Source organism: Macaca mulatta, chromosome 16 (genome assembly GCF_049350105.2).
Source record: "Macaca mulatta isolate MMU2019108-1 chromosome 16, T2T-MMU8v2.0, whole genome shotgun sequence".
Classification (NCBI taxonomy): Eukaryota; Metazoa; Chordata; class Mammalia; order Primates; family Cercopithecidae; genus Macaca; species Macaca mulatta.
Genome location: NC_133421.1, coordinates 19,028,686 through 19,053,813, shown reverse-complemented (window position 1 = coordinate 19,053,813; position 25,128 = coordinate 19,028,686). Strand labels below are relative to the sequence as shown.

Here is a 25,128-nt window from a genome sequence, read left to right as displayed (position 1 = left end):
TTGTTCCTGCTTGTCTTCCATCCCCCGGCCCTCCCCAGTCACTCTGATTAGCCAGCTCGGGCAGGGCCTTGTATAAAGTCACACAGGCAAACCCCAGAAGGAAAAAGGGCACCTGCGTGTACAAGGAGCTGGGTGGCAGAGGCTGTGCCAGGCTAAGGCTTCCTTCATGCAGTTGGGAGTCTGGCCATGTGGGGACATCAGGAGATGCCATCCCACAGAATTGGTGGCTAGGCTGTCCTGGGTGTGGCCGAGAGAGGCCCTGGTCCCAGCGCTCCTTTCATTCTGGTCCTTTCTGAAATGGTTTGGATTTTTAAAAAACCATGAGCATTTATTACTTTTGCAATAAAAAGAAAGAGATGCCCTTTTAAAAGAAAAGAGGAGGGTAGAAACAAGGAAGTCGGCTTGCTGCTTGAGAGAGTAAAGTCCTAGAGGCCACCTCCTCGACAGGAGGTGTAGGCGCGCTGGGGCATTCAGAATGCGAATGGCAGGTGGGCCTGGGTCTTCACAACTCAGCATCCGTAGGGCAGACAGCCATGCGCAGATGGTACCAGGAGTCACTATTTCTGAGGACCCAGGCTGGGTCAGTGCCTGCCAGTGTCATGTTCCTGATTTAAGGGGCCAGCCTGGACACTGACCAGGGGAGAACTGGGCTGTGATCCTTGACCCTCAGGCCCTCCACTCATATCAAATGGACCCTCTTGGGACTAGAGCCCCAGAAGGCAATGGCTGTGTGGGGTCCACCTTCACTATAGCCCTGGCCATCAGTCATCCCAAGTTAGAGCCTGGCTGCCCATGCAGTGCCACTGTGGAGGCACAGGAAGGCGGTGCTCAGTCTGAAGGTGGTTCAAGTCCGTACCTTGACTGAGTGCCCCCATGCAACCCCCACCCACCTGACAGCTGGGCCGGTGGTGCCAGCTAATGGCTCCCTAGGTTTCTCCTAAATCAGACATGGCCAAAGCAAAACACTGAGCACAGAGCTTGCCTGTCATGGCTTGGAGCAGTGACTTCCTCAAGAGCTCAGGGCTGAGGAGCTGGCTCCAGACAGCTTGTTGCCAGTGTTCAACAACATGACCCCACTCCTGGTTACTGATCAACCCGGTGTGCTCTTGAGAGTACTCCCACCAGGCCTCTGGGTCAATACTACTGTTATTGTTGCTATTGTTATTGCCAGGCCCCGCCCTCCTAAAGCATTTGCATGTTTTCATCCTTAATCATAGAACCAGAATCACTATCTTCCAGAAGAGAAAACTGAGGCCCAGGAGAAGGCAAGAGGTTATGCTGTGCTCCCAGGGCCTTCCTGGGCTCGCTGCGGCTTTGAGCTCCAGCTCTCTCAGCTAGACAATGAGAACGGGCCGCACAGTAAAGGCCCAAAATGCTATGATGGAGGGTGTGGGCCACCGGCTGCAGAGCCCTCCATGCCACAGAGCATGTCCGGCTGGGAGAAAGGAGCAGGCTGAGGCCTGCAGCAGAGCGCGGGGTTGGGGACCGCTTCTGCTGGGCCCCAGCCTGGCTACCTGAGGCCCCTGCACCATTCCTGCCGCTCGCCACCTGCCTGCCCCTAGCCTCTGTTCCAGCTCTGCGCGCCGCGCCCGCAGCCTCCCCAGCCGTCGGCCGGGCTCTCTGCTGCCCTCTAGCGGCCCGAGCGCACGGTGCCGAGCTCCGCGCCTGAGGCCCCGAAACCCCGCGTCCGCCCGGCGGTCACCTCACGGGAACAAAAGCCAGGCTGGGGACCGCAGCGGGAGGGGGCTGGGGCTGGGGCTGTGCTCTGAGGACTGCAATATACAGTCCGTGCAAGCACCCAGCAAACGCTGCTGCGCTTACTGGGTTACTTACTAGATGACTATTCTCTGGGGAAACAGAACCAAAGAAAGTAAGTGTACGCGCGCGGGAGATGCAGGAAGGGGGGGTCCTTGCCCGAAGTCGCAGAGGGACAGGGGCACCGCCGGGACCAGAACCCCGACGCCCTGCGGCCGCCAAGCAAGCGGCAGTGGAGGAGTCCGAGTGCCTCCAGCCTCAGCCCGACCCTGGACTGTTTCCCCCAAGTCTCCGCCCCCAGAGGGCAGGAGCCGGGCAGCGGGCGACGAGGTCGCCGGGGCTGGGAGCGGGTGCGGGGGAGGCGGGCCCCGCGGGACGTGACGCACCGAGCTGGGAGGGCCGGGGCGGGGCGGCGACGCAGGCTGCGTATAAGGGCGGCGGGCGGGCGCCAAAGCCAGAGCAAGCTGCCTTTGCCCAGAGCTTGGGAGAGCCCGAGCCGAGCCGAGCTCAGCTTAGCCTAAGCCCAGCCCAAGTGGAAGCGGAGCCCCAAGCCCGAGCCGCGCCCAGCCCGAGCAGAGCCCTCCGGCCGCTCACCCACGCTCCACCCCAGCGACCCCCGGCGGCTCTCAGTCCTCTCTGCCCCGTGCCTGCCCTCGCGGCCCCTCTGCCCAATGAAACTGGCCGCGATGATCAAGAAGATGTGCCCGAGCGACTCGGAGCTGAGTATCCCCGCCAAGAACTGCTATCGCATGGTCATCCTCGGCTCGTCCAAGGTGGGCAAGACGGCCATCGTGTCGCGCTTCCTCACCGGCCGCTTCGAGGACGCCTACACACCAACTATCGAGGACTTCCACCGCAAGTTCTACTCCATCCGCGGTGAGGTGTACCAGCTCGACATCCTCGACACATCCGGCAACCACCCGTTCCCCGCCATGCGGCGCCTCTCCATCCTCACAGGTGAGCCGGGGGCCGGGCAGGCACGAGAGGGAAGGGCGGGCAACCCTCGGCCAGGGCACCCCGTGAGCGCCGGTCCCGCTGCCGCGCGCCAAGTAGTGCGCTTCGCGCTTAGAGAGGCTAGCGCGCCCCGCGCAGCCTCAAAGTCAGCCCGACTTGTCCCCTGGGCGGCCACCCTCACCTTCTCCTTTTCTGCCCTCTGCGCCCCCTCTAGGAGACGTTTTCATCCTGGTGTTCAGCCTGGACAACCGCGACTCCTTTGAGGAGGTGCAGCGGCTCAGGCAGCAGATCCTCGACACCAAGTCTTGCCTCAAGAACAAAACTAAGGAGAACGTGGACGTGCCCCTGGTCATCTGCGGCAACAAGGGTGACCGGGACTTCTACCGCGAGGTGGACCAGCGCGAGATCGAGCAGCTGGTGGGCGACGACCCCCAGCGCTGCGCCTACTTCGAGATCTCGGCCAAGAAGAACAGCAGCCTGGACCAGATGTTCCGCGCGCTCTTCGCCATGGCCAAGCTGCCGAGCGAGATGAGCCCGGACCTGCACCGCAAGGTCTCGGTGCAGTACTGCGACGTGCTGCACAAGAAGGCGCTACGGAACAAGAAGCTGCTGCGGGCCGGCAGCGGCGGCGGCGACCCGGGCGACGCCTTCGGCATCGTGGCACCCTTCGCGCGCCGGCCCAGCGTACACAGCGACCTCATGTACATCCGCGAGAAGGCCAGCGCCGGCAGCCAGGCCAAGGACAAGGAGCGCTGCGTCATCAGCTAGGAGCCCCGCCGCGCCAGCGACACAACCTAAGGAGGACCTTTTTGTTTGAAAGTCAAATCCAACGGCCCGGCACGCCCCGTGCGCCCCGGGCCGCGAGCGCGCGGACTGGCGTCTCCCCTCCCCGCGATTCGCCCCCAGCACTGGGGAGGCGCCACTGAATCGAGAAGGGACGGTCATCTGCTCCGGAAGGAAAGAGAACTGGCCAAGACTAGGACTATTCCCCCACCCCCGTTCCCCCATTGGCGCCAGCCACCCCCACAACTTGGGGGGCGAGGGCCCAGCTGAGGGTGGATTTGTCTTCTCAAAGACCTAAGAGTGAGCGCAGGGTGGGGGGGATGTGAAGTTATCCAGCCTCTGTTAGGCTTCAAGAAACCGTCCTGCCCGCTTGCGGGTCAGGACCCAGGGGCATTATCTTGTCTGTGAATCCGGGTTGCTGTGACAGCCGGCAGAGCCTCTGCCCTCCCGAAACTAAGGGGGGCGTGGGTCAAATCATAGCCAAGTGACCCGTTTACATGTGAGTGACACTGCACAAAGGAACACAAAACAAAACTTGCACTTTAACGGTAGTTCCGGTGTCAACAAGGACACGAACAAAACCTTACCCAGGTGTTTATACTGTGTGTGTGTGAGGTCTTTAAAGTTATTGCTGTTGTTTTTTAAATATACAATAAAATAATTTAAAATGGAAAACCGGTTTTTCTTTGCTTTTAGAGATGGCTGGAGTGGGGAAGGGTGCGGAGAAGGAAGGGGCTGGGCTCTGACTTAGGTGGAACTAGAACTTCCCCAGAACTGGAAAATAACCCTGGCCTTCTGAAAGCAGCTTGGGCTGCCAGAAAAGCCCCCGATGCCTGGGGCATCTATGCAGGGGATGGTTCCCTAGAAAACCAGGAGGAATATAAAGGATTTCAGGGTTCCCCCTGGAGATGAACTCTTTCTAGCCATCCATCCGCTTAATTTTCTTTGGGTTCGATGACAAAAGGCCTCATTTTCTGAAAGAATGTTTTGAATTCTTCAGCGTAAACACCACTGGAACTGTGCCTAGCCATTTTGTCACCAGACTCAGTGTGGGCCCAGGCAAACTTTCAGACTGTTGGAGGCATCACTCAGGCCCTGGGGAAAGAGCCTGAGACCCATCTGGAAGCAGGCCCATCCTGGTGCCCACCCCCACCCCCTCACTCCAGGGTGCCACCCTGTCTGGAGACAGGGAACTCCTTGGCCTCCGCTCCCCGCTAGCTCCAGGCAGTGCTCATGGCCAGGTGTGGAGCCCCATGCCCCGCTCAGCCTTGCTGTCTCCCTCTCATGGCTAAGGCACCCTGGAGCACCACTCTCTTTGCCACTAGTACTGTAAACCTGTGGTGGGCGACACCTGCCAAGCCTCAAATTCTTCACCCCAGGAAGAGCGAACACCCCTGGCATGGGCTCGCTATGGGGATTAAGTGCGATGTTTGAAAAGTACTTAGCACAAATGCTGGCCACCCAGTAATCCAAATAATTGGTGGCTTTGAGAGGGTGCTCAGCCCTGTGAGAGACACTCAAAATCGTCTGAGAAGGATTTCAACCCTGCTCCAGTGAGGGTGGCTCCTCCTCCAGTCACAAAAAGGCACCCCCCACCCCGCCACGCCCCACCGGAGAAAAAAAAAAAAAAAAGGCAACCACGGATGGCCCAGGGGCCCGTGACAGGCACTGGCAGGGATGACACGCCAGGCAAACTGCCCTTGAGGCCAGCCAGGAGAGGAGTTCCTGTTCCACACTGGTTCAGCAGGTGTGTGTCCTGGGGCGGAGGGAGGTGATAAGCAGAGGTGTGGTTCTGTGTCTGAACAGACAGAAACATTTTTCTCTCAACTCCCTGAGAGCCATCCCACTATGAATTTCTCAGTCCAAAAAGCATGATGTCCTGAGACAGCAGAGCGTAAGTCCTTTTAATTATGCATTTGAAAAATGTTACAAGTCAAAAAAGGAACACAAGGCAGGCTCCGGCTCCCTCCGCCCCTACGAGGAGCCCTTGTCCATTTCAGCCTTGCACTCAGAAAGACCCTGGGGGTCTTGTATTTTCCACGTGCTTCATGTTTCATGGTATCTGTCAGAGCCTTAAAACTGGCCCACCCACTACTGTGAAATTTCAAGGAAATAACTGATTCAGTTAAATAACAGTCCCAAGGTAGAACTGGTCTCACAGGTGACCACTCGCTTAAATCCAGAGCCTGCTTTTCTGCCCAAAGCCACTGAAATCTGATCTCCTCCTTCACACAGCCCCAGGTCCCCAATATGCCACCCACCTTCTGACACGTGGCTACAGGTCTACACTAATGGAAGCTCTGCTAAAAACATCTCCACCCAATCCTCCTGCCAACGAGGTCAGTTGGCGGGCATCTGTTAAGCCCCTAAACTGGTCAGCACAGGTTATGTGCCCATTCCTAGACCCAAACAATACTCCAGGACTTCACACCTCCTCCTCGAGAGGAAAGGGAGAGAACTGCTCTTACCTCAGTCTGACAGGCAAGGGAGAGCACACAAACAAAACGTCCCATCTGGAAGAAATCAGGGAAGCTGGGGAAATGAGGGCTGTTCACAAACTTTTAAGAACTCAAACTTGGCTGTGTAACTTTCAGACCTAGCTCATGGTCAGGGACCACCTGAACTGGCCCCCAGGGTTGCCGCTCTCTGAACACAAGGTGCATAGTGAACCCCTCTGCAGTGTAGTACATGTTGCTGCCACAAGTGCAAAGGCCAGAAGGAAAAGATCTTTTAACCAGAGCAATGGGAATCTGAAATGCCAGAAGGGGGAAGGTCTGTTCGCCTGAAGACCTCTTCGAGCCTGTGTGGAAAGGATGGCCCCTTGTCAACCCTGGGGAAGCACATCTGAAGCGTTTTGTCCACTCTTGGGCACTGACTGAGGGTGATGAGCGAGGAAGGGAGCAAGAGGTGACCGCGAGGAGAGCCTAGGAGGCAGGGAACCTGGAGGAGGCAGGGAACCTGGAGGAGGCAGGGAACCTGGAGCAAGGGGCTGCCTGGCAGGGCTCTGGGCTGACACCCCCACAGCTATAGTTCCATTCACTGGCTCAAACATAAAAGGAACCAAACTGTTTGGGAAAAAGGCCACCCTCTGGCCTTTCAAAACATTATCTCACAGTTCTACGCCATATGAGCGCAGGCTTAATTCATCCAGTGAATTCTATGCAAATGTTTCAAGAAGCTGCTTTAACGGGAACAATGTGTACCTGGTACACACTGATCCTATGGGGGTGGGAGGAGAGGGAGGGAAGGAAGCAAAGAGGAACTGCCTCCCTTCCTACTGTGCTCTTCAGATCTGTCAGTGGAGCCCGGCGCAGCAGATGGCCCCCTCCCCAGCGGCAGGGGAGAGCCCTCCACCCCCTCCGCTGCCTCCAGGAGCATTCTGACTTCCACCAGCAGGCACTCCAGTTATTATGCATCTAGACATATGGATCTACACGAAGAAACCCAGCGCAGCCAAGCTCGGTGCTGGCTCCCGCACAGGCGACGCACATGCAGCAGCACAGGAGCCCCGCCCCTGCACCTTGAGGTTCTGAGCTGGGGTCCACAGGAACCACGCCCCAAGGAGACTTTGGGGATGGTAGTGGGGAGACAGGCCATTGGCTTCCCCCCGTTTCTCAGGAAGTCGGCCTCACTCTACTCCTTGGGGATTTCGAACATGCAGAGGCTCTTGTACTTTTGCAGAAGCTCGTTCTTGGTCCTGACTTGCTCCCGGAGGCTCTGCAGCTGCTGCTGCTGCTGCTCAGGGCTCAGGTGGATGCCGGGCATGGTGCTGATGAGCTTGCGCATCTCCTGGAACTTGGTTTTGAGGGCGTTCAGGTCCTGGTGGACCTCCGGGCTGTCCTTGTCCATGCTGTGGGGGAAGAACAGCTGTTAGCATTCGCAGCTTGATACATGTCTTGGCTTTCCCATCCTGCACCCCCCAGAGCTCGCTGTCATTCCTGCGATAGCTTTTAGAACACTTCATTTTATGTGTCTAGCCTCTGACTAGGCTGTCCACCCCCAGAGGAAGGGACGGGTTCTCTTTTAGGCAGCCAGCAAAGAGCTCCCAGGCCTAGAACACTTGCAGATCACACACAGACACTCTTGATCTTCTGTCAAGTCAACTGTCACTCTGTGAGGTCAAGGACCATGTCTGTCTGGTCACAGGTGTCTCCCTACCCTCGGCCCAGTGTGTGGCACACTGCAGGCACTCAAGAAATGTCTGTGGAAAGAATGAATGCTTGGCAAATAAGCTCATGAACATGTTGGTTCAATTAACAAACCAATACCAATATCAGGTGACAAATGCCAAACAAAACTTGCTAAAATATGACATTTTGTCTAATTGGAGCCATTTCTAGGCCAATCAGGAGGCTTCACCAGCTAGCAAGAGCTAATTTTAGCTGAGGTTTTGATGCTGGCTTGAACCTCTTAACATAAAGACTAATTTCCACAGAGCTGTTCATAAATTTTAAATTAGTTAAAATGGAACTGATTTAAATGTCTCAGCAGACACAGGCTCTCTTCTGCCATGGTGATGGACACTCCCTGCCTTTGATTCAAGTTCACTTTCAAGGCAGACCGTTCGTTCTATCTCACAGCTATTAGCTGCACAGAGGTCCTACTCAATGAAAAACGAGGCAAGAACAATCTCCCTTAAGATAAAAAAAACAGCCTGGCAGTTGCTCTTATACATTTGTTTGTTTGTTTGTTTTTTGAGACAGAGTCTCACTCTGTTGCCCAGACTGGAGGGCAGTGGCGCGATCTCGGCTCACTGCAACCTCCACCTCCCGGGTCCCGGATCAAGCAATTCTCCTGCCTCAGCTTCCTGAGTAGCTGGGATTACAGGCACGTGCCAACACGCCCCGCTAATTTTTGTATTTTTAGTAGAGACGGGGTTTCACCATGTTGGCCAGGCTGGTCTCGAACTCCTGACCTCAGGTGATCCACCTGCCTTGGCCTCCCAAAGTGTTGGGATTATAGGCATGAGCCACCGCACCCAACTTCCTATACATTTTTTAAAAGTTAGTAAGTGGATGAGCTTTTGAAAACAAGTGGTTGAGAGCAAAACTAAAAGGCAATTCAGTAAGCTGTTCTGAAAGTAAGCCATTGAGGCATAAGAGGGAAAAACTGTCAATGATCATTAATTTTTTAAATAAATGTTCATCTGTAGCGGGAAATTTCAACCCAGATGGTGCTAATTCATGTTTACTATTCATCATTTCTCTGCTTACGCAGGCAAAATATCCATCTTTCCTGGCGATCCATCAGTTACATCTCACACCTTGCAAATCAGATGGCCACCATGGCCAGCTCAGTATTTACCAACAGCTCTAAACTCAGAGGGAGGGTACGGAGAATCAATCACTTCTTCCAGGAAATGAGAGGCCAGCCAAACATCTCTTGTCATTTGATGCCCTCAACTGAGAGACACCATTAACAGTATACCTTATCTCAGATTCTAGAGAGGATGAACTGGTATTCATGAGAACTAAAAACCCTTTGGAAGGAAGCAAATAGGGAACTTCTTTTATTTTAATTCTTTGAAGTCTCAGCTCTGATCCACAAACGTGGACAGAAACCATCTGGACTTCTGAAATCCTTCTACTTGGATGGCATGCGTGTTAACATACTGTTACGAATTTAAGTCCCAAGGAAGTTTTAAAATTAAAATATAGTTTTTTAAAAAACCGACTCACATCACATGAGTCTGAAACAACATGGTAAAACAAACAAAAAAGTACTTAAAATAGAAATGTGGATGACAGGTAATTCCATTCTTGAAGCAAACATAACCTGACCCAGAAGAAAATTTAGTTCTGAAAGTTGAAAGTGGGTCACATTCAAGATGCTCATCTCTGAAAACCCCCAAATCGCAAGGGTTGCCTGTTCTTTGGTGAACTTTCAGGAAAGGAGACAGTCTTCAGACAATAAAAAAGGAGCTGTAAAACAAGCCACCTGGAGCGCAGCTGAGCCAAAAGGGGCCGTGCAGCCCACAGGGGGGCACCTCTGCAAGCCCAACTGCCCTAGTTGGTGGAGGGAAATAGCACAGAACTCCTGGCATGAATAAAACACGCTATTCAGAAGTGGGCACCTGCTAAGCCAGGATGACTGTGAAATATTCAAGCCAAAAGAAAAGGGACAGGCCCAAATACTGAGTGAATAAAAGCAGAAAGCTCTAAGTGGGCCTGCCTTTGTGTTCAAGGATAGTCATCGACCAACTATAGAAGGAATGAAAAAAGCCAGTAGGTCAAGGAGGATGAACATCGTACAAACAAGGCAAGGTCAGAGCACTTTGGTCCCACCTACTGTGGTTTCTTCTTTTTTTGAGACAGAGTTTCACTCTTGTTGCCCAGGCTGGAGTGCAATGGTGCGATCTTGGCTCACTGCAACCTCCGCCTCCTGGGTTCAAGCGATTCTCCTGCCTCGGCCTCCTGAGTAGCTGGGACTACAGGTATGCACCACCACACCCCACTAATTTTGTATTTTTAGTAGAGACGGGGTTTCTCCATGTTGGTCAGGCTGGTCTCGAATTCCCGACCTCAGGTGATCCACCCACCTCGACCTCCCACAGTGCTGGGATTACAGGTGTGAGCCAATGCGCCCGCCCCCTACTACGGTTTTTTAAAAGAGTAGACAAAAATACTACCGCTAGGGGTGATCCTCTGAGCATCCTTCCCACGGATAACAGACAGTTGTATCTGTGTCACCAGACTCACGGGCAACATCCTAGGGTTTAGGTGGGTGTGTCTGAGAATCATGCCCGGATTTTCTTTGTTGTTCTTCTTTTTAGTATGGATGCTTTAGTACAGATGCAAACTGGCCAATAACCGTGTTAGAACCACGGACACGGACTTCCTCCCAAACCTGACAGTCATTTCTTTTGACCTCTTGGTGGCATCTGACTCACGTTTCCCATTTCTTCTTCCTCACAACTTCCATGCACTGTGCCTCATGCTCCACTCTGTCCTAGCTGCCTTGCCCTCAGACTAGCCCTTACCAGTCCACTCCTCTGGCCACAGGCTCTCCTCACACCGTACTAACTCCTGTGGCTTTCATTTTTCTAAGATCATTTTTTAAAAAATGACAGTAATAGGTTACTTGAGGGAAAAAATTCAAAAATGACAGCCACCCAAGGCTTAGAAAAGGGAAATCTCATTAACCCCTTGTTCCAGAGATAACCTCTGTTAACACGTGGTGTCCACTGTTTCAAATGGCTTTGAAATCTACAATAGCATACAAAACACACAAACTTTTCTTATTTGACAGAAATGTGACCATCCATGGTTCTCATTCTTGCTTTTTCTAGTTAACAATGCACCTCAGATGTCCTTCCACGCTAACATGTATACAATCAGACAGCTAAATCACCCTGGCTATTCACAGGTGGTTGTACTGTTTGTAATGTACTAGAATGACAGTGAACATCTTGTACTTATACCCTTATGTACTTGCGCAACTATTTTGGTAAGATCATTTCCTATAAGTAGGGATTCTGGGTCAAAGGTTATATATATTTAAATTTTTGACAGACATTACCAAAATGTCCTCCAAAAAAAAAACTGTACTGATGCAGATTCTCTGTAGCCACAGAGGGCGCACTTCTCCCTCCCGCCCTGGATGATACTGTCTACTACTTACCTATCAACTGTGTTTCTCTGCTCCAGTTCTGCCAAGACCTATGAGGCCTTCCAAAGAGGAAGGCCTTGAACTTATACCCTTGCTTTCATCTGCTCACAGCATTACATGTAAAAAATATTCTTTTTAGCAAAGAGCAACAAAAAGTTCTGTTGCTAAACGGAGTATGAAAAATCACTGCTCTACAAAATGCCCACAACGTGTACATCCACTCCTGAGCCCTGGACACCGGGAGCACTCCCCAGCCAGCCCTCCTTCCTGCACTTCAGTTTCTTCCCCACAGTTACCAAGGCGTTCCTGCCTGGAGTCTGGGAGACGGCAAATGTCCAGCATAGACTCGCTGTCAGCAGGGGATGAGGGGAGGGCGCAGTCCTACCTACACACTCTACTGGCCGAGCTAGGAGCCTGGCCTCCCAGACCCCCAGACTTGCACCTGTGTGCCCCCTTCTCCCAGCCTCCAGCCTGCCAGCTCCATCTCCTCTAGACCAGCCACCTTCCATTGCCACTGCCTTCCTGTGGATCCAGGTCCTCTCCTCTTCTGAACCACTTCTGCCCCACCCACCTTTAGAAATCCAAGTCAGGCCGGGCGCGGTGGCTCAAGCCTATAATCCCAGCACTTTGGGAGGCCGAGACGGGCGGATCACGAGGTCAGGAGAACAAGACCATCCTGGCTAACATGGTGAAACCCCGTCTCTACTAAAAAAAAACAAAAAACTAGCTGGGCGAGGTGGCGGGCGCCTGTAGTCCCGGCTGCTTGGGAGGCTGAGGCAGGAGAATGGTGTAAACCCAGGAGGCAGAACTTGCAGTGAGCCAAGATCTGGCCACTGCACTCCAGCCTGGGCGACAGAGCAAGACTCCGTCTCAAAAAAAAAAAAAAAAAAAAAAAGAAATCCAAGTCTGAGCAGGTCACTATGCTGCCTAAAAATCCCAGATGGCGGCCGGGTGTGGTGGCTCACGCCTGTAATCCTAGCACTTTGGGAGGCTTAAGTGAGTAGATCACTTGAGACCAGGAGTTCGAGACTAGCCTGGCCAACATGGCGAAACCCCATCTCTACTAAAAATACAAATAAAAATTTTTTTTGTATGTTTACAAAGGCATGGTAGCGTGTGCCTGTAGACAGAGACGGAACCCCGTCTCTACTAAAAATACAATTTTTTTTTACAAAGGCATGGTGGTGTGTGCCTGCAGTCCCAGCTACTTGGGAGTCGGAGGCACGAAAATCAAGTGATTCCAGTGAACCTGGGAGCCAGAGGTTGCAGTGAGCCACGACATGCCACTGCACTCCAGCCTGGGCGACAGAGTGAGACTCCATTTCAAAAACGATGGCCTCCTACCCACACACAACACCTTTCAGGCAAATTCAAACTGTGAAGGAGGCCCCCCAGTGCCACCACAAGCGCCTCCAGCCTTCCCAGGCAAAGCTTCCCACTCTTCCCAGAACCCATGTAAATGCTTGCCTGGCATTTCTCACGCCCACTAAGGAAGTGCTCACTCGCAAAGGCCTGCCTTTGTGGGGCTTGCCTTCTGGTGGGGCCCACTTTCTGGTTATAATTCATACTGAGTGGATGGAAATGACATGGCAGAGGAGTGAAGAGGCTTTTAGGCAGACTGGAAACACCTCGCCCAAGCAGTCTATGAACACCCTCTATCTGTGGCCGCTCATCCTGCTCCCTGGGGTGTGGCTGAGGGAGAAGAAAGTGAACGGCAGAGGCCTTCAGTAACTGCGTGACTATCCCTGGGAAGCCAGTGTGGGCACTTAGTGGGGGCTGCTTCCTACACAACCCGGGAACAGGTCTCAGCTGGCATGGAAGGCCGGGCAGATTAAAACAGACACTTGAGTGGGCAGAAGACAGTCAATAACACCCTGTTCCCACGAAAGAGGTCTGGCTGGGGCTCTGAGGTCTTGCTGACCTGCTGAAGCGGCCAGGCCAAGCTAGAGGCGCCGGGACAGCGTGCTCATCACTGGAGCCCTGTCTGTGGTGGCAAGGACGGCTCCCCTCTACCTACCTAGCAGCCTCAGACCTTGTAAAGAATTTTAAAAAATTGAATTTAAAAAATGTTTTTAAAGTACCCACATCGACAGATTACTCTTACAAAGGGAGCCAAAACCATCATGCAAGGCAGCAACAACTGTAATTCAGAAGGCCTAGGCTGGGCTACTTCGTTCCAAACTCAGATTCGATTTATTAAGTTTGAAGGAAAAAATAATAATTTTCCCCAATCTAACAGAGCCCATTTCATTACTCCTTTATGATATATTTTTAAAATGTAGGATCCATATATATCAAGAAAGTCTCAAAGTTGGGATTTATAATATTTCTTATAGGCAAGAAAATGTGATTTCTTTTCCCTTTCCTCATTCTTTTTTTTTTTTTTTGAGACAGAGTCTTGCTCTGTCGCCAGGCTGGAGTGCAATGGTACGATCATGGCTTACTGCAATCTCCGCTTCCTGGGTTCAAGCGATTCTCCTGCCTCAGCCTCCCTAGTAGCTGGGACTACAGGCGCCCGCCACCACACCCAGCTAATTTTTGTATTTTTAGTAGAGACGGGCTTTCACCATGTTGGCCAGGATGGTCTCGATCTCCTGACCTCGTGATCCACCCGCCTCGGCCTCCCAAAGTGCTGGGATTACAGGAGTGAGCCACCACGGCCGGCCTCCCTTTCCTCATTCTTTAAAAATAACATAAATGTGTAGTTTAAGTTTTCATTCAACTGCGGGAAAGACACTAGAAGAGATGAAAGTGCTATGGGTTCCAACTCCAAGCAGGGCTGTCCCAGCCAGAGCACTCCCAGAACCAGGCGGGTCCCTGGGGTACAGGAGAGGCTCTGGTTCACAGGGCTCTGTGCAGCATTTCCATGGGCACTTCTAGTGGAGGGGCTGGAGGGTCTGCCAGCCTGGAGGACTCCACCCACCCAACAGCACCTGCAGCAAGAGGACCCTCTGTGGGCCTTGTGTTGGGTTATCCGGGCAGGCAACCTGAAGATGGTCTGCAGAGATCCCTGAGTGAAGGGCTAAGTTTGGGTTCAATTTGGGAAGAACGGAGAACAGAGAACAATTAACCAAATAATATTCACAGGATAAAATGAGCATAAAGGCAAAGATACTAATTAAATACTGATTACAATATCCAAAAGCAAGGCTGAACGACCTGGCCAATGAGTGGTATCAACAGGCTTGGAAGTAAAGAAGCAGATTAAAGACGAAATGTTCAAGTAACCAAAAGCATCATGATCTTAGGCAGGCTGCTAGAAAACTCCACGGGAAAGGAAGGGCCAGGGAAATACTGACAAGAAAGAGGAAGGGCAGAAAATTAACCTTAAAAGATAATTAAATGTACCATGAAGATTTAAGAACTAAAACAGTTTGGTGCTGGAGAAGGAGAGAATGTCCAGAAGTAGATCAGAAAACATATGGGAATTCAGTGCATGGTAAAGGTGGCACGGCAAGCAGGGAAAATAACAAATATTCAAAAACAGCAGTGGGAAGATGTGGCTAACTGGGGCCCCCTTACTCTTCCCACCAAAATAAATTCCAGGAGCCTCAAAGAATTAAAAGTAAAAAATGGAACCATGAAAGTTCTAGAAAAAAGGGATCAACACCTATAATTTTAGAGTGGGAAAGCCTTTCTAAGTAGGACCAAAACTCAGAAGCCATAAGGGAAAGGCTTAACAAATCTGACTACAAGAAATTCTATGCATCTGAATGAAAAACAAATACAAAAACCATGACTATGAACAAAGTAAAAAAATAAAAGCAACAACCCTGGGGGAAGTATTTACAGTACATTTAACAGACATTATTTCCTTTCTGTACATAAAAGAATCTGACAGAGAAATGAGCAGTTTATAGGGAAAAATACAAGCGACATATAAAATCGCCTATGAAGGGATGCTTTACCTAACATAATGAGAAATCAATATATCATTTCTGACCTATGAGATCTGCCAAAGTTAAAAGTTTAATGGTGATGGCAGGTGATGGGGAAAGACACAAACCCTGTCGGTGGAAGCATAGATCAGGGCATTCTTTCTGAATTTGCTCACAGTGACCCAAACGGTAAATTCACATATCCCATTGCTAGAAATTTACCCCCACAGAGACTACCAAGAGTTCACCAAGATAGCATGGGCAAAGATGCTTGCTGCAGTGCTGATTCCAAAAGCAAAATGCAGAAACGACAGTGTCCTTGAGCAAGAAACTGTTTACATAAACGACAGCACATTCAGAAAGTGGAATATTATGCAGCTTTGCAAGGGAGCTGGGAGGAGTGAAGGGAGAGGCCCTCTTTCCATTTCATATCCACGGGTACTTGCAGAATCCATCTACAACTTTAATTTTTGTTTAATGCTTTCTGGGTGGCAGACTTATAGGCCATTTTAGGTTAACTGAAGCAGTCTAGTCTACAAGGACTGAATTTTGGAAAATAGCTAAAAAGATGTAGTGCTCTAAATTTAGCATAACTATCACAATAAAAAATGTGCTCCAGCAATTCTACTGCTGGGATTTGTCCGATCATAACTTACTCCTACACAAAGATGCTAACCCTAGCACTGCTGGTCATAGCAAGAATGAGAAAACCACCTAGAAGCCCATCAACAGAAAACCAGTTACATCAGTCATGTTGCATCCACAAGGCGCAATTTTCTGCAGCTGCCTTAATGAGGTAGATCTTTATGTGCAGTATGGAAAGGTGGCCAAAATAGACTAATCAGTGAAAAAAGTCAAGTACATATACATGTTTGAAATTCCATTCATATGTAATTCCCAGAAGGAACTTAGGAAAGTATTAATAGCAGTTACTACAGGTGAGGGGACTTGGGGGAAGGAACCCTTTTTCCATTTTCCATTTCTCTGTACTTCTAAACTTGCAGTTGTTACTTTTATTAAATAATTTTTCAAAAATTCTGAATTACTTATGAGAACAAGAAAGGCTAAATTCACTACTTCAGGTTTTACCTCCTTACTCATCCCCTGTGCAAGAAGTAAAAAAAATAACAAAAGAGCCGGGCGCGGTGGCTCAAGCCTGTAATCCCAGCACTTTGGGAGGCCGAGACGGGCGGATCACGAGGTCAGGAGTTCGAGACCATCCTGGCTAACACAGTGAAACCCCGTCTCTACTAAAAAATACAAAAAAACTAGCCAGGCGAGGTGGCGGGCGCCTGTAGTCCCAGCTACTCGGGAGGCTGAGGCAGGAGAATGGCGTAGACCCGGGAGGCGGAGCTTGCAGTGAGCTGAGATCCGGCCACTGCACTCCAGCCTGGGCGACAGAGCGAGACTCCGTCTCCAAAAAAAAAAAAAAATAAAATAACAAAAGGATCACTGGGGAAGTTATAGGAAAGGAAGGGACCCAGGGCCAGAGAGCACCACCTGGGTGGACTGGACACGATCCTAGCCCTCATCTCCGCCCGCCACGACTGTGTCTTGACTGGCTTCCAGCCTGACAGTTGCACTAGCTCCCCATCCCTCAGAAGACCCCTGCACTGTTTCCTGGCTCTTCCCTCCTCCCCAGTCCCCTCTTCCTGCCTTGGATGTATGCTCAGCACCACCAAGCTAGAAGCTGACTCCCATGAGTAGATGCTATTTCTTGGCTTCGTGTCCTTACATGTTTTTCCTATACCACCCTTCCTCCTGCCTCCCTTTCCTAATTGAAGACTCATGTTGGCATCAATCTCACCAAGCCTTCTGTCTCCCCCAGGCTTCACGTGGTCTCCTCTCCCTTCCTCCTCTGCCCTTATTCCTCCCTCATTAGCCTATAAACTCAAAAGACACGCCTATACTGAAGGTTTTCAGGTTGGATCCTAGCCTCTTCTCATATTTACAGCTGCAGAACCACTCCATTCCTTTGCAGCTATTGTTCCCTCCAAGTGGCTTTTTCTGCTCTTCTGTCTTGTCTTTCTCTTTTTTCCTCTCTTTCTCTCTTTCTTTCTTCTTTGAGACAGAGTCTATGTCACCCAGGCTGAAATGTAGCAGTGTGATCATGGCTCACTGTAGCCTCAGCTCCCTGGGTTCAAGCTATCCTCCCATCTCAGCGTCCCCAAGTGCTGGGCTTGCAGACAGACATGAGGCACCGCACCTGACCCGTGTCTTTCTTACCAGGGGGTTTCTTCCTATGCTTAGTGGCCTTGGTCATCCACTCATATGTTTAAGAATAAAACATTAAAAGGCTTAGTGGAAGCTCTGCAAATGAGTGATGCTTGTTCATTTTCTCAGAATTAATTGACTAGGCTTTTTTTTTTTTTTTTCCAATGTCTTTTCTCTTAATTGGTCACACACGATAGAGAGGGCACTTCCACTCTCTTTGGCTGCCAATCTAGAAGCCAGGTGGGGGAAGGCTCGAGTGGGGTCTCTCTTCAGACTGCGAACTTTCTCTTAATCCCTCTTTTCAGTTATGATTCCCCCTACCTACCCCTGCAGTGTGCCTGTTGTCCCCCAGTCCAGGTACTCTCTGGCTTATTTGTTCCTAAGAATAAATCTTGGGAGAGTAACCTTTTAACCACCCACCAATTTAGAAGAAGGGTAGTCACCTGGCCGCTTGGAGGGGCTGGGAGGTGGGACAGGACTGCTTCTTAAACAGACTTCAAGTAATCATCCTGTTCTTAGACCCACCTTCACCCCTATTTCCAGGGGGTCCTTGCACTAGAGTTCCTGAGATCTGGGGGTAGGCCATGTTTAACAAGCCAGCTGCTTAGGAGTTGGTAGATGAATTAGCACTGGTCATTCACTTTGTAGCGATCATCTCCTGTCCTATTCTTTTCGGTTTTATGCTTTTTATTTTTGAGATAGGGTCTCGTTCTGTCACCCTTGCTAAAGTACAGTGGCATGATCTGGGTTCAAGTGATCCTCCCACTTCAGCCTTCCAAGTAGCCAGGACTGCAGGCACACACCACGCCTGGCTAATTTTTTTTTTTTTGTATTTTTTGTAGGGATGGGGTTTTGCCATGTTGCCCAGGCTGGTCTTGAACTCCCAGGCTCAAGCGACCAGCTCACCTCAGCCTCCTAAAGTGTTGGGATTACAGGCATGAGCCACTGCATCTGAAGGTTTTATGTATTTTTTTTTTAAGTCCCTTCTGTGTCCCTTTAGACGAAACAGAGACAAGCACATGTGATCAGCCCACTAGGTTTCACAGGTACGCTCTTGAGTACATCTCCCAACAATCCTATGACATAAGCATTCCCATTTCATAAGAGAAAAACAGGCTCAGAGAAGCTAAGCTACTTGCCCAGGTCACCCAGTCAGCACATTATAGAGCTATTACATAATCTAAACCTCTCTTTTGAGGTCCACTATGGACATATTAGAGATAAGAAGATTATGGCCTAGAAAGGTTAGACATTTATATCAATATTAGAAGGCATGAAAATGTCAGTATACAGATTTGAACTCAGGACTGTCTAACTTCAAAGCCTCTTCTCTGTAGTATAACTTACTACTACATCTTTAAGGCCAGCCCAATCCAGCTGCTTTACCAGGGCTCAAGAATATACTCTTGGGGGGTTCAAGAGCTGTCTTTGTGAATGTGTACATTTTGTGTTTTCCTTTTTCCACATTTTTCTTAAAACCAGTAAACTGGGGTTAATCTGACTAAACCCTTTATAATCCGGCACTGCCCTGGGATTATAGGGGCTCCATACGTATTTCTGTCTGTGATCATTATCACAGGCTCACAAAAACTGAACAGGCTGTCTTATCCCAGAAACATTTTTTTAAATTTATTTATTTATTTATTTATTTTTGAGACAGAGTCTTGCTCTTGTTGCCCAGGCTGGAGTGCAACGGCATGATCTCGGCTCAATACAACCTCCACCTCCCAGGTTCAAGTGATTCTCCTGCCTCAGCCTCCCGATTAGCTGGGATTACGGGCACCCACCACCACACCTGGCTAATTTTTGTTTTTAGTAAGAGACAGGGTTTCACCATGTTGGCCAGGCTGGTCTCAAACTCCTGACCTCGTGATCCGCCTGCCTTGGCCTCCCAAAGTGCTTGGATTACAGGCATGAGACACCACGCCCGGCCCTTATAAACAGTAAACACCAAGTGAAGCCAAATGAAGCCAGGGTCTAATGTGAGAACAAAGCCTTTGTAGTTATTTGAAAAGTGGCAGAAGAGCATCAGGTCATCCCACAGCAAGTGAATCTAGTTTGCTTAAACTCAAAAGTGGGTGGGCCACTAACGGTCAAGACCTTCACGTTGTAACAATTCCGTTTCAGTAAAACAGTGAAGAGCACATTCATGTTCACCTGAATGTTACTGGATTCGTAATTTTCTTTTAATTTACTTTGTGGTCTTTAATGGCTGAATAAGAGTTATAAGCCTAAGGGTTTACACCTACTATCACGTGGATATAGAGTGAAGTAACATAATGAAAATAATTTACAGCCTAGGCAACACGACTAAATTCCATCTCTACAAAAAGTACAAAAATTCGCTGGGTGCTGTGGCTCATGCCTGTGGTTCCGGTTACTTGGGAGGCTGAGGTGGGAGGATGGCTTGAGGCCTGGAGGTTGAGGCTGCAGTGAGACGAGATCACGCCACTGTACTCCAGTCCGGGTGACAGAGCGAGACCCTGTCTCAAAAAAAAAAATAATAATTTAGGCAAACACTGGGATCAGTAAGACTTTCGTGCTTTTGTTTTTGGTTTTTCCTTTACAGAGTCACTTTGAAAACTCAGGCTACCCTAAAGGCTGGCCAAAAGGATGACAATTATCTCCTTTGGTACTGTTGGAACAAAGTCAGTACAGGTGGGTCTAATCATCTCAGGCAACTTCTGTGTTTTTGCTTAGTCTAATATTTCCCATCGCCACCGCTCCCCTCTCAATCTTTTTGAATTATGGGTTATTCCCAATCATGTCTTTTTTTTTCCTTCTATGCCCCTTTTACTGTGTCCATCCCATAGCACTTGGCAGTGTCCCACACAGGGAAGATGATGCTTATCTGTTGAGTCTGTTGAAATAAGGAACTAAAGTGAGTATTACTAACATTAAAGGTGAGAAAACTGAGACTTAAAGAGATTTAATTTGCTCAAGATCGATGGGATGCACGTTTGAGCCGCTGGACAAGAGTCTGTATGTAGTCTCTAAGCTGGCTTCATTCTTAAGGATATCGCACCTCTCGGGGCTCAAATCGTTTGCTTAACTCATGGAATGTCTCTGTGGTCTTGGGAAAGGCCTCTTCCCGCTCTGGGTCTGAGTTTCCCCATCTGCGAAACGGGGGCGTGCCCTAGAGCGCCAAGGCCTCTTGAAGCTCTGAAACGGCTGAGACGAGAAGCTGGAGGGAGTATGGGGCCTGGTCCTCTCCTAGGTTCTTACCATTTGATGATGCTGTGAACCAAAGGTAAAAAGGAGTAGTTCTCTTCCTCCCTCGCGCGGGCAGGTGACTGAGGCCGTGGCGCCGGCGACTGCTGCGGCTGAGGCGCAGGGACAGGCGGCGGCTGAGGGGGCGGCAGCGGCTTGGTGTCAGGCAGCGGCTGGTCGGACGTTGGCGGCAATGCATCCTCCGCCTGTCGCCCGGCTGCCACCCCAGCAGAGGCCATGGCTCCGGGGTTAGGTTAACCCAGAGGTCGGGTCGCCGACAGCGTCGCGAACTCTATACGTCACCACCGCGCGCCCTGCAGGGGCGCAGTGTGGAGGAAGGCTCTGAGCATGCGCACTGGGCACTCGGCTGGCAACGGGGCGGAGGCGGGGTGGGGAGACTGTTGCTAGGCGACGGGCCGTGGGTGGGTCTGGGGTGCCTGGTTTTGGGTTGAGTCAAGACCCAAAATTATTTAAATATTATTAAATAGTGAGAAATAGGGGATTTATTTCAGAAATAACAATTTTTTTTTTTGAGACGGAGTTTCGCTCTTGTTGCCCAGGCTGGAGTGCAGTGGCGTGATCTCGGCTCAAAGCAACCTCCGCCTCCCGGGTTCAAATGATTCTCCTCCCTCAGCCTCCCAAGTAGCTGGGATTACAGGCATACACCACCACGCCCGGCTAATTTTGTATTATTAGTAGAGACGGGGTTTCTTCATGTTGATGGTTTCGAACGCCCCACCTCAGGTGATCCGCCCTCCTCGGCCTCCCAAAGTGCTGAGATTACAGGCGCAAGCCACCGCACCTGGCCAGAAATAACAATCTTCTTATTCCTATTCACACGATGAAGAGGGCCCCAAAGCCACAAACACAGGAAGCCTTGAGGTCAGTAAGGCGCAGCCTGGCCCAGTGCACCCAAGTCTGGAGAGGAACCACTGGACCTGCAGGAGGCGTAGACAGCACTTACCTGCTGGCTGAGGCACCAAACCCGGCCCGGCCCACAGTGCGAGACATCGAGACCTCCTGCTTAGCCCTAAGGACGCAGAGGCAAAGGGATTGCGGTCCCTTCAGTGCTGCATGGCTGCTGAGAGTCTGATAATTCAACTCAACACACTTTTAGTATGCACCTGCTGGATGGCCAGGTGTAATGTGTGGTTGCAGGGAGGCTGTCCTTGCTTTCAATACAAGGTAGAGGGGATTCGTGCCAGGAATAAATATCATATCCTGGAAGAACGACAAAGTCAGGTACTCTCCATACCTTCGGGCCAGTTCCTCAAACCCCTAGGTCCCAGTTTCCTCACCCCTAAAATCATATTTAGTTCAGAGTCATGGCAGAGCCTAAACTGCATTCTAACTTCACATTCGTGGCTGACCCCAAAAGGTCTTGTTGGCATGAGGACTCCCTAGGATCGTAGGCCAAAGATGGGTTTATGGTTATGCTTCTCAAAACAAGTTTGCTATGAGGGCTAAGTAGCAATTTTCTGCGCAATGGGGACAGCCACCCTAAGCTTAGCTAGTTAGAAGACATGAGTGGGGAAAGCTGTCAACTGGCGAGCCCATTCTGCTGTAATCCACCATCATGGGCAGTGCAGAGAGGCGAGGAGGTCCACATCCACATAGTACTATGAACAGGAGCCTTAAGAGCAAGGTGGCCAGGGAAAGGATCACTGCTGATATTTTCAGGCACATTGGGAGGGCTGTGTGGAGGCAGATCCTTGCCGAGTAGGACCATAGACAGAAGTGCTGTTGGAGGGTCCGCTGTACAGGTAAAGGGCCTCAGCACAGCTCTCTGCAGCAAGAGCTGCCCACGATGCCCCAGAGAGAGAGCAAAGGGAGGGAGTGGGTTGCAGGGTTTTCTTCCTTCTAACCATGAACCTCTCCAACTAAGGGAAAGTCCAGGAGTTCTGGTAGAGCATGGAGGAGAAAAAGGCCTGTTAGAATAGGGCCAGATGTGCTTGAAGAGACTGTATACCCTTAGAGTCATCTGGGGAAAGATAATATAGTAATAGTAATAATAATAATAATAGTAATTACCACAACTACCATGGAATAAAAGTAGATACAGGGAACAGAGTTACAGTCACTGTCTCAATCCACAAAAAGAGGTCTAGAACATGGATGTCAGGATCCCCATTTTCTAGACAAGAAAACTAAGACTTACAATGGTTAAGATCCCAGCCTAAGGGTCCACGCTGCTTGCTGACTCCAAGCCTATGATCTTAACCAACGCTAAAGAGACTTCGGGTCCCTACCAGTTCTGTAACTTTATGATTCAAAATGTTAAAGTGGGTTTGAATTCAGAATTCAAAAACCAATCCAATATTCATCAATAATATCCCCCATGGCAATCACACGTCATCGTTGGCCTCCCAGCATGTTTTATAACTTAATTATGAGCCACAACTATATCGTTGTCAGGAAAATGAGGATGACTCTTAAAAGAAAAACACTTGAGGTATAAATAGATATGGCTAAAGAAAATAAATTGAAAACCTAGGAAGCATGAACCAGTATGGTGCATTGACAGTTTGCCCTAAAAATAGTTAATATAATTAGTGGCAAAGAGTAAAGCTGACTTCATAATGTTGCAAGCGGATATCAGAAAAATACTGCCTGTGCTGGTTTCATTAAAGCTGAAATTGCTGCAACAAATGTGTGTCTGTTTATAACCTGCTCTGTTAAAAGTCAGGAAAGACAGACACTCCATTGATATGTAAGGAGAATGTATTGTAGTGAAGGAAACTTCGCCCCACCACAAGGTAAGCTCTAAGGTCATTGCTTTCTTAGGTGGATTTATGCCGTGTCTCACGGGGCCTTGTCCAGTTAGTGGTTACAAGGTCAGGCTTTGGAGCCAGCAGCCTGACTTCAGCCTCAACTCAGCCTCCTTGGAGCTTCATGACTGGACAATTGCTTAACCTCACTTCATGCAGCCATGCCATCTCACAAGACTGAATGGGTCATTACTTGTAAAGCACTTAGAGTAAGTATCTGTGCACAGTAAATAGTAATTCTTCTTACTATTCAGTTTTAGGGCTTCTTACTTCGCCAACTAACAAAACCCAGACAGACTGCAGCTAAGAGGAATGATCCACATCGCTGCGCTTTGATAAAAATGTAAGCCAAACACACAAGCCACAGAGGCTGTGTTCAGTTTTCTAGCAGCCATATTGAAAAATAAGACAACAGGTCAGGTGTGGTGGCTTATGTCTGTAATCTCAGCACTTTGGGATGCCAAGGCTGGTGAATCACTTGAGGTTAGCCTGGGCAACATAGTAAAACCCCATCTCTACTAAAAATACAAAAATTAGTTAGGCATGGTGGCACACACCTGCAGTCCCAGTTACTTGGGAGGCTGAGGCAGGAGAATTGCTTGAACCTGGGAGGCAGAGGTTGCAGTGAGCCGAGATCATGCCACTGCACTCCAGCCTGGGTGACAGAGCAAGGCTCCGTCTCAAAAAAAAAAAAAAGAAAAAAGAAAACATAGGTGAAGCTAATTTTAATAATATATTTTATTTAACCCAATACATCCAAAATATTATAATTTCAATAAGTAATCAATATTAAAATTATTAATAGGACATTTTACTGTTTTCCCTACTGTCTTTGAAACCGGGTATGTGTTTTACACGTATGGTACATCTCAATTCCAACTAGTCATATATCACTGCTCAGCAGCCAAATGTGGCCAGCAACTGCAGACCTGGATGGTGCAGAGAAATGGATTCATATCAATGTAGACGACACTCACATCATAATGGTGGAAATGGAGGAAAAAGCGAGTTGTACAATGGACGTAGAGTATATTACCACTTATGCAAATGTCAAAACATGAAAACTGACATTCTCTATTGTCTATAAATATGACATCTATGTAAATATATTTGAAAAAGGAACTGGAGGGTACACCCCATGTGGATGGGATAGGGGATGAAGCAGGGACTGGGAATATAACAGGCACAGCAACTTTCTACATGGTGTTTTATCTCTTGTATATAAGATAACTTGAAGCAAATAGGATAAATATGAGCAATTGCCAAATAGAGGGGTGGGTGCAAGGGGGTTTGGCTCTACTCCTGTCTGGCTCTATGACGCTGGGAAAGTTATTTAATCTCCCTGAGCCTCGGTCTCCTCATCTGCAAAATGGAATCATACAGTATCTACCTAAATGGGCTGCTGAAACAGTTACAAGAGTGAATGCACGTCAAGAGCTTCAAACGGTGCCTGGCATATAGTAAGCATCTAAGCATTAGCTACTACTGCTACTTAATTTTTTTTTTCAAAAAAACCCTGGAGTAATTGTTCCTTATGCAATAAACTGCTACTACAAGAACACATACAAAAACCAGACTGCACCCAGAATTGAACTTTCAGATGCTCAAAGTGGACTCATATCGCAAATATCTACGAATATTCTTGTGATACAAGAATTCTGCTACGTGAAGTCCAAAAATAGTCTTGTCTCCGTCAGACAAACACCATGGGTCTTGTTAAACCAATCATGTCATCATATGATAGAGGGCTTTTTCATCAAAGCTATATTCTTACTTATGATTCATCCTTTTCTTTTCATAACCTGGAGCCTCAGGCAGGTGGAAAAAGCTACACAATACTTTGATTTTTGTGAGTTAAAAAAAAAAAACCAGCAATCATTGTTCTGGCCAAATGTAGTGCAATGTATACCAGGAATCAGCTCACTGAAGCCACGATTCATTGCATAAACCTCAGACAA

At 49.4% G+C, this 25,128-nt stretch overlaps 2 protein-coding genes across 2 annotated transcripts; one reads left to right on the top strand and one right to left on the bottom strand.

Moving 5' to 3' along the window:
• The first annotated feature begins 2,225 nt into the window (after positions 1 to 2,225).
• On the top strand, positions 2,226 to 4,144 carry RASD1 (ras related dexamethasone induced 1). The gene is given in 2 exon segments (NM_001266563.1): positions 2,226 to 2,712; positions 2,924 to 4,144. Coding segments are annotated over 2 exon segments (840 nt in total). The 5' UTR covers positions 2,226 to 2,426; the 3' UTR covers positions 3,478 to 4,144.
• A 2,339-nt stretch (positions 4,145 to 6,483) lies between these two features.
• MED9 (mediator complex subunit 9) lies at positions 6,484 to 20,673 on the bottom strand. Its single transcript, NM_001260740.1, has 2 exons — positions 20,418 to 20,673; positions 6,484 to 7,342 (listed from the first exon to the last, which is right to left on the bottom strand). Exons 1-2 carry the CDS (start codon positions 20,639 to 20,641, stop codon positions 7,126 to 7,128), a joined length of 441 nt encoding a protein of 146 aa, NP_001247669.1. The 5' UTR covers positions 20,642 to 20,673; the 3' UTR covers positions 6,484 to 7,125.
• Between the last annotated feature and the right edge of the window lie 4,455 nt (positions 20,674 to 25,128).

Coding starts and splice junctions, on each gene's coding strand:
- MED9 (NM_001260740.1), bottom strand. CDS start 20,641: ATGGCCTCTGCTGGGGTGGCAGCCGGGCGACAGGCGGAGGATGCATTG. Junction 7,343..20,417: donor GTTCACAGCATCATCAAATG/GTAAGAACCTAG, acceptor CTTCCCCCACAG/CATGGACAAGGACAGCCCGG.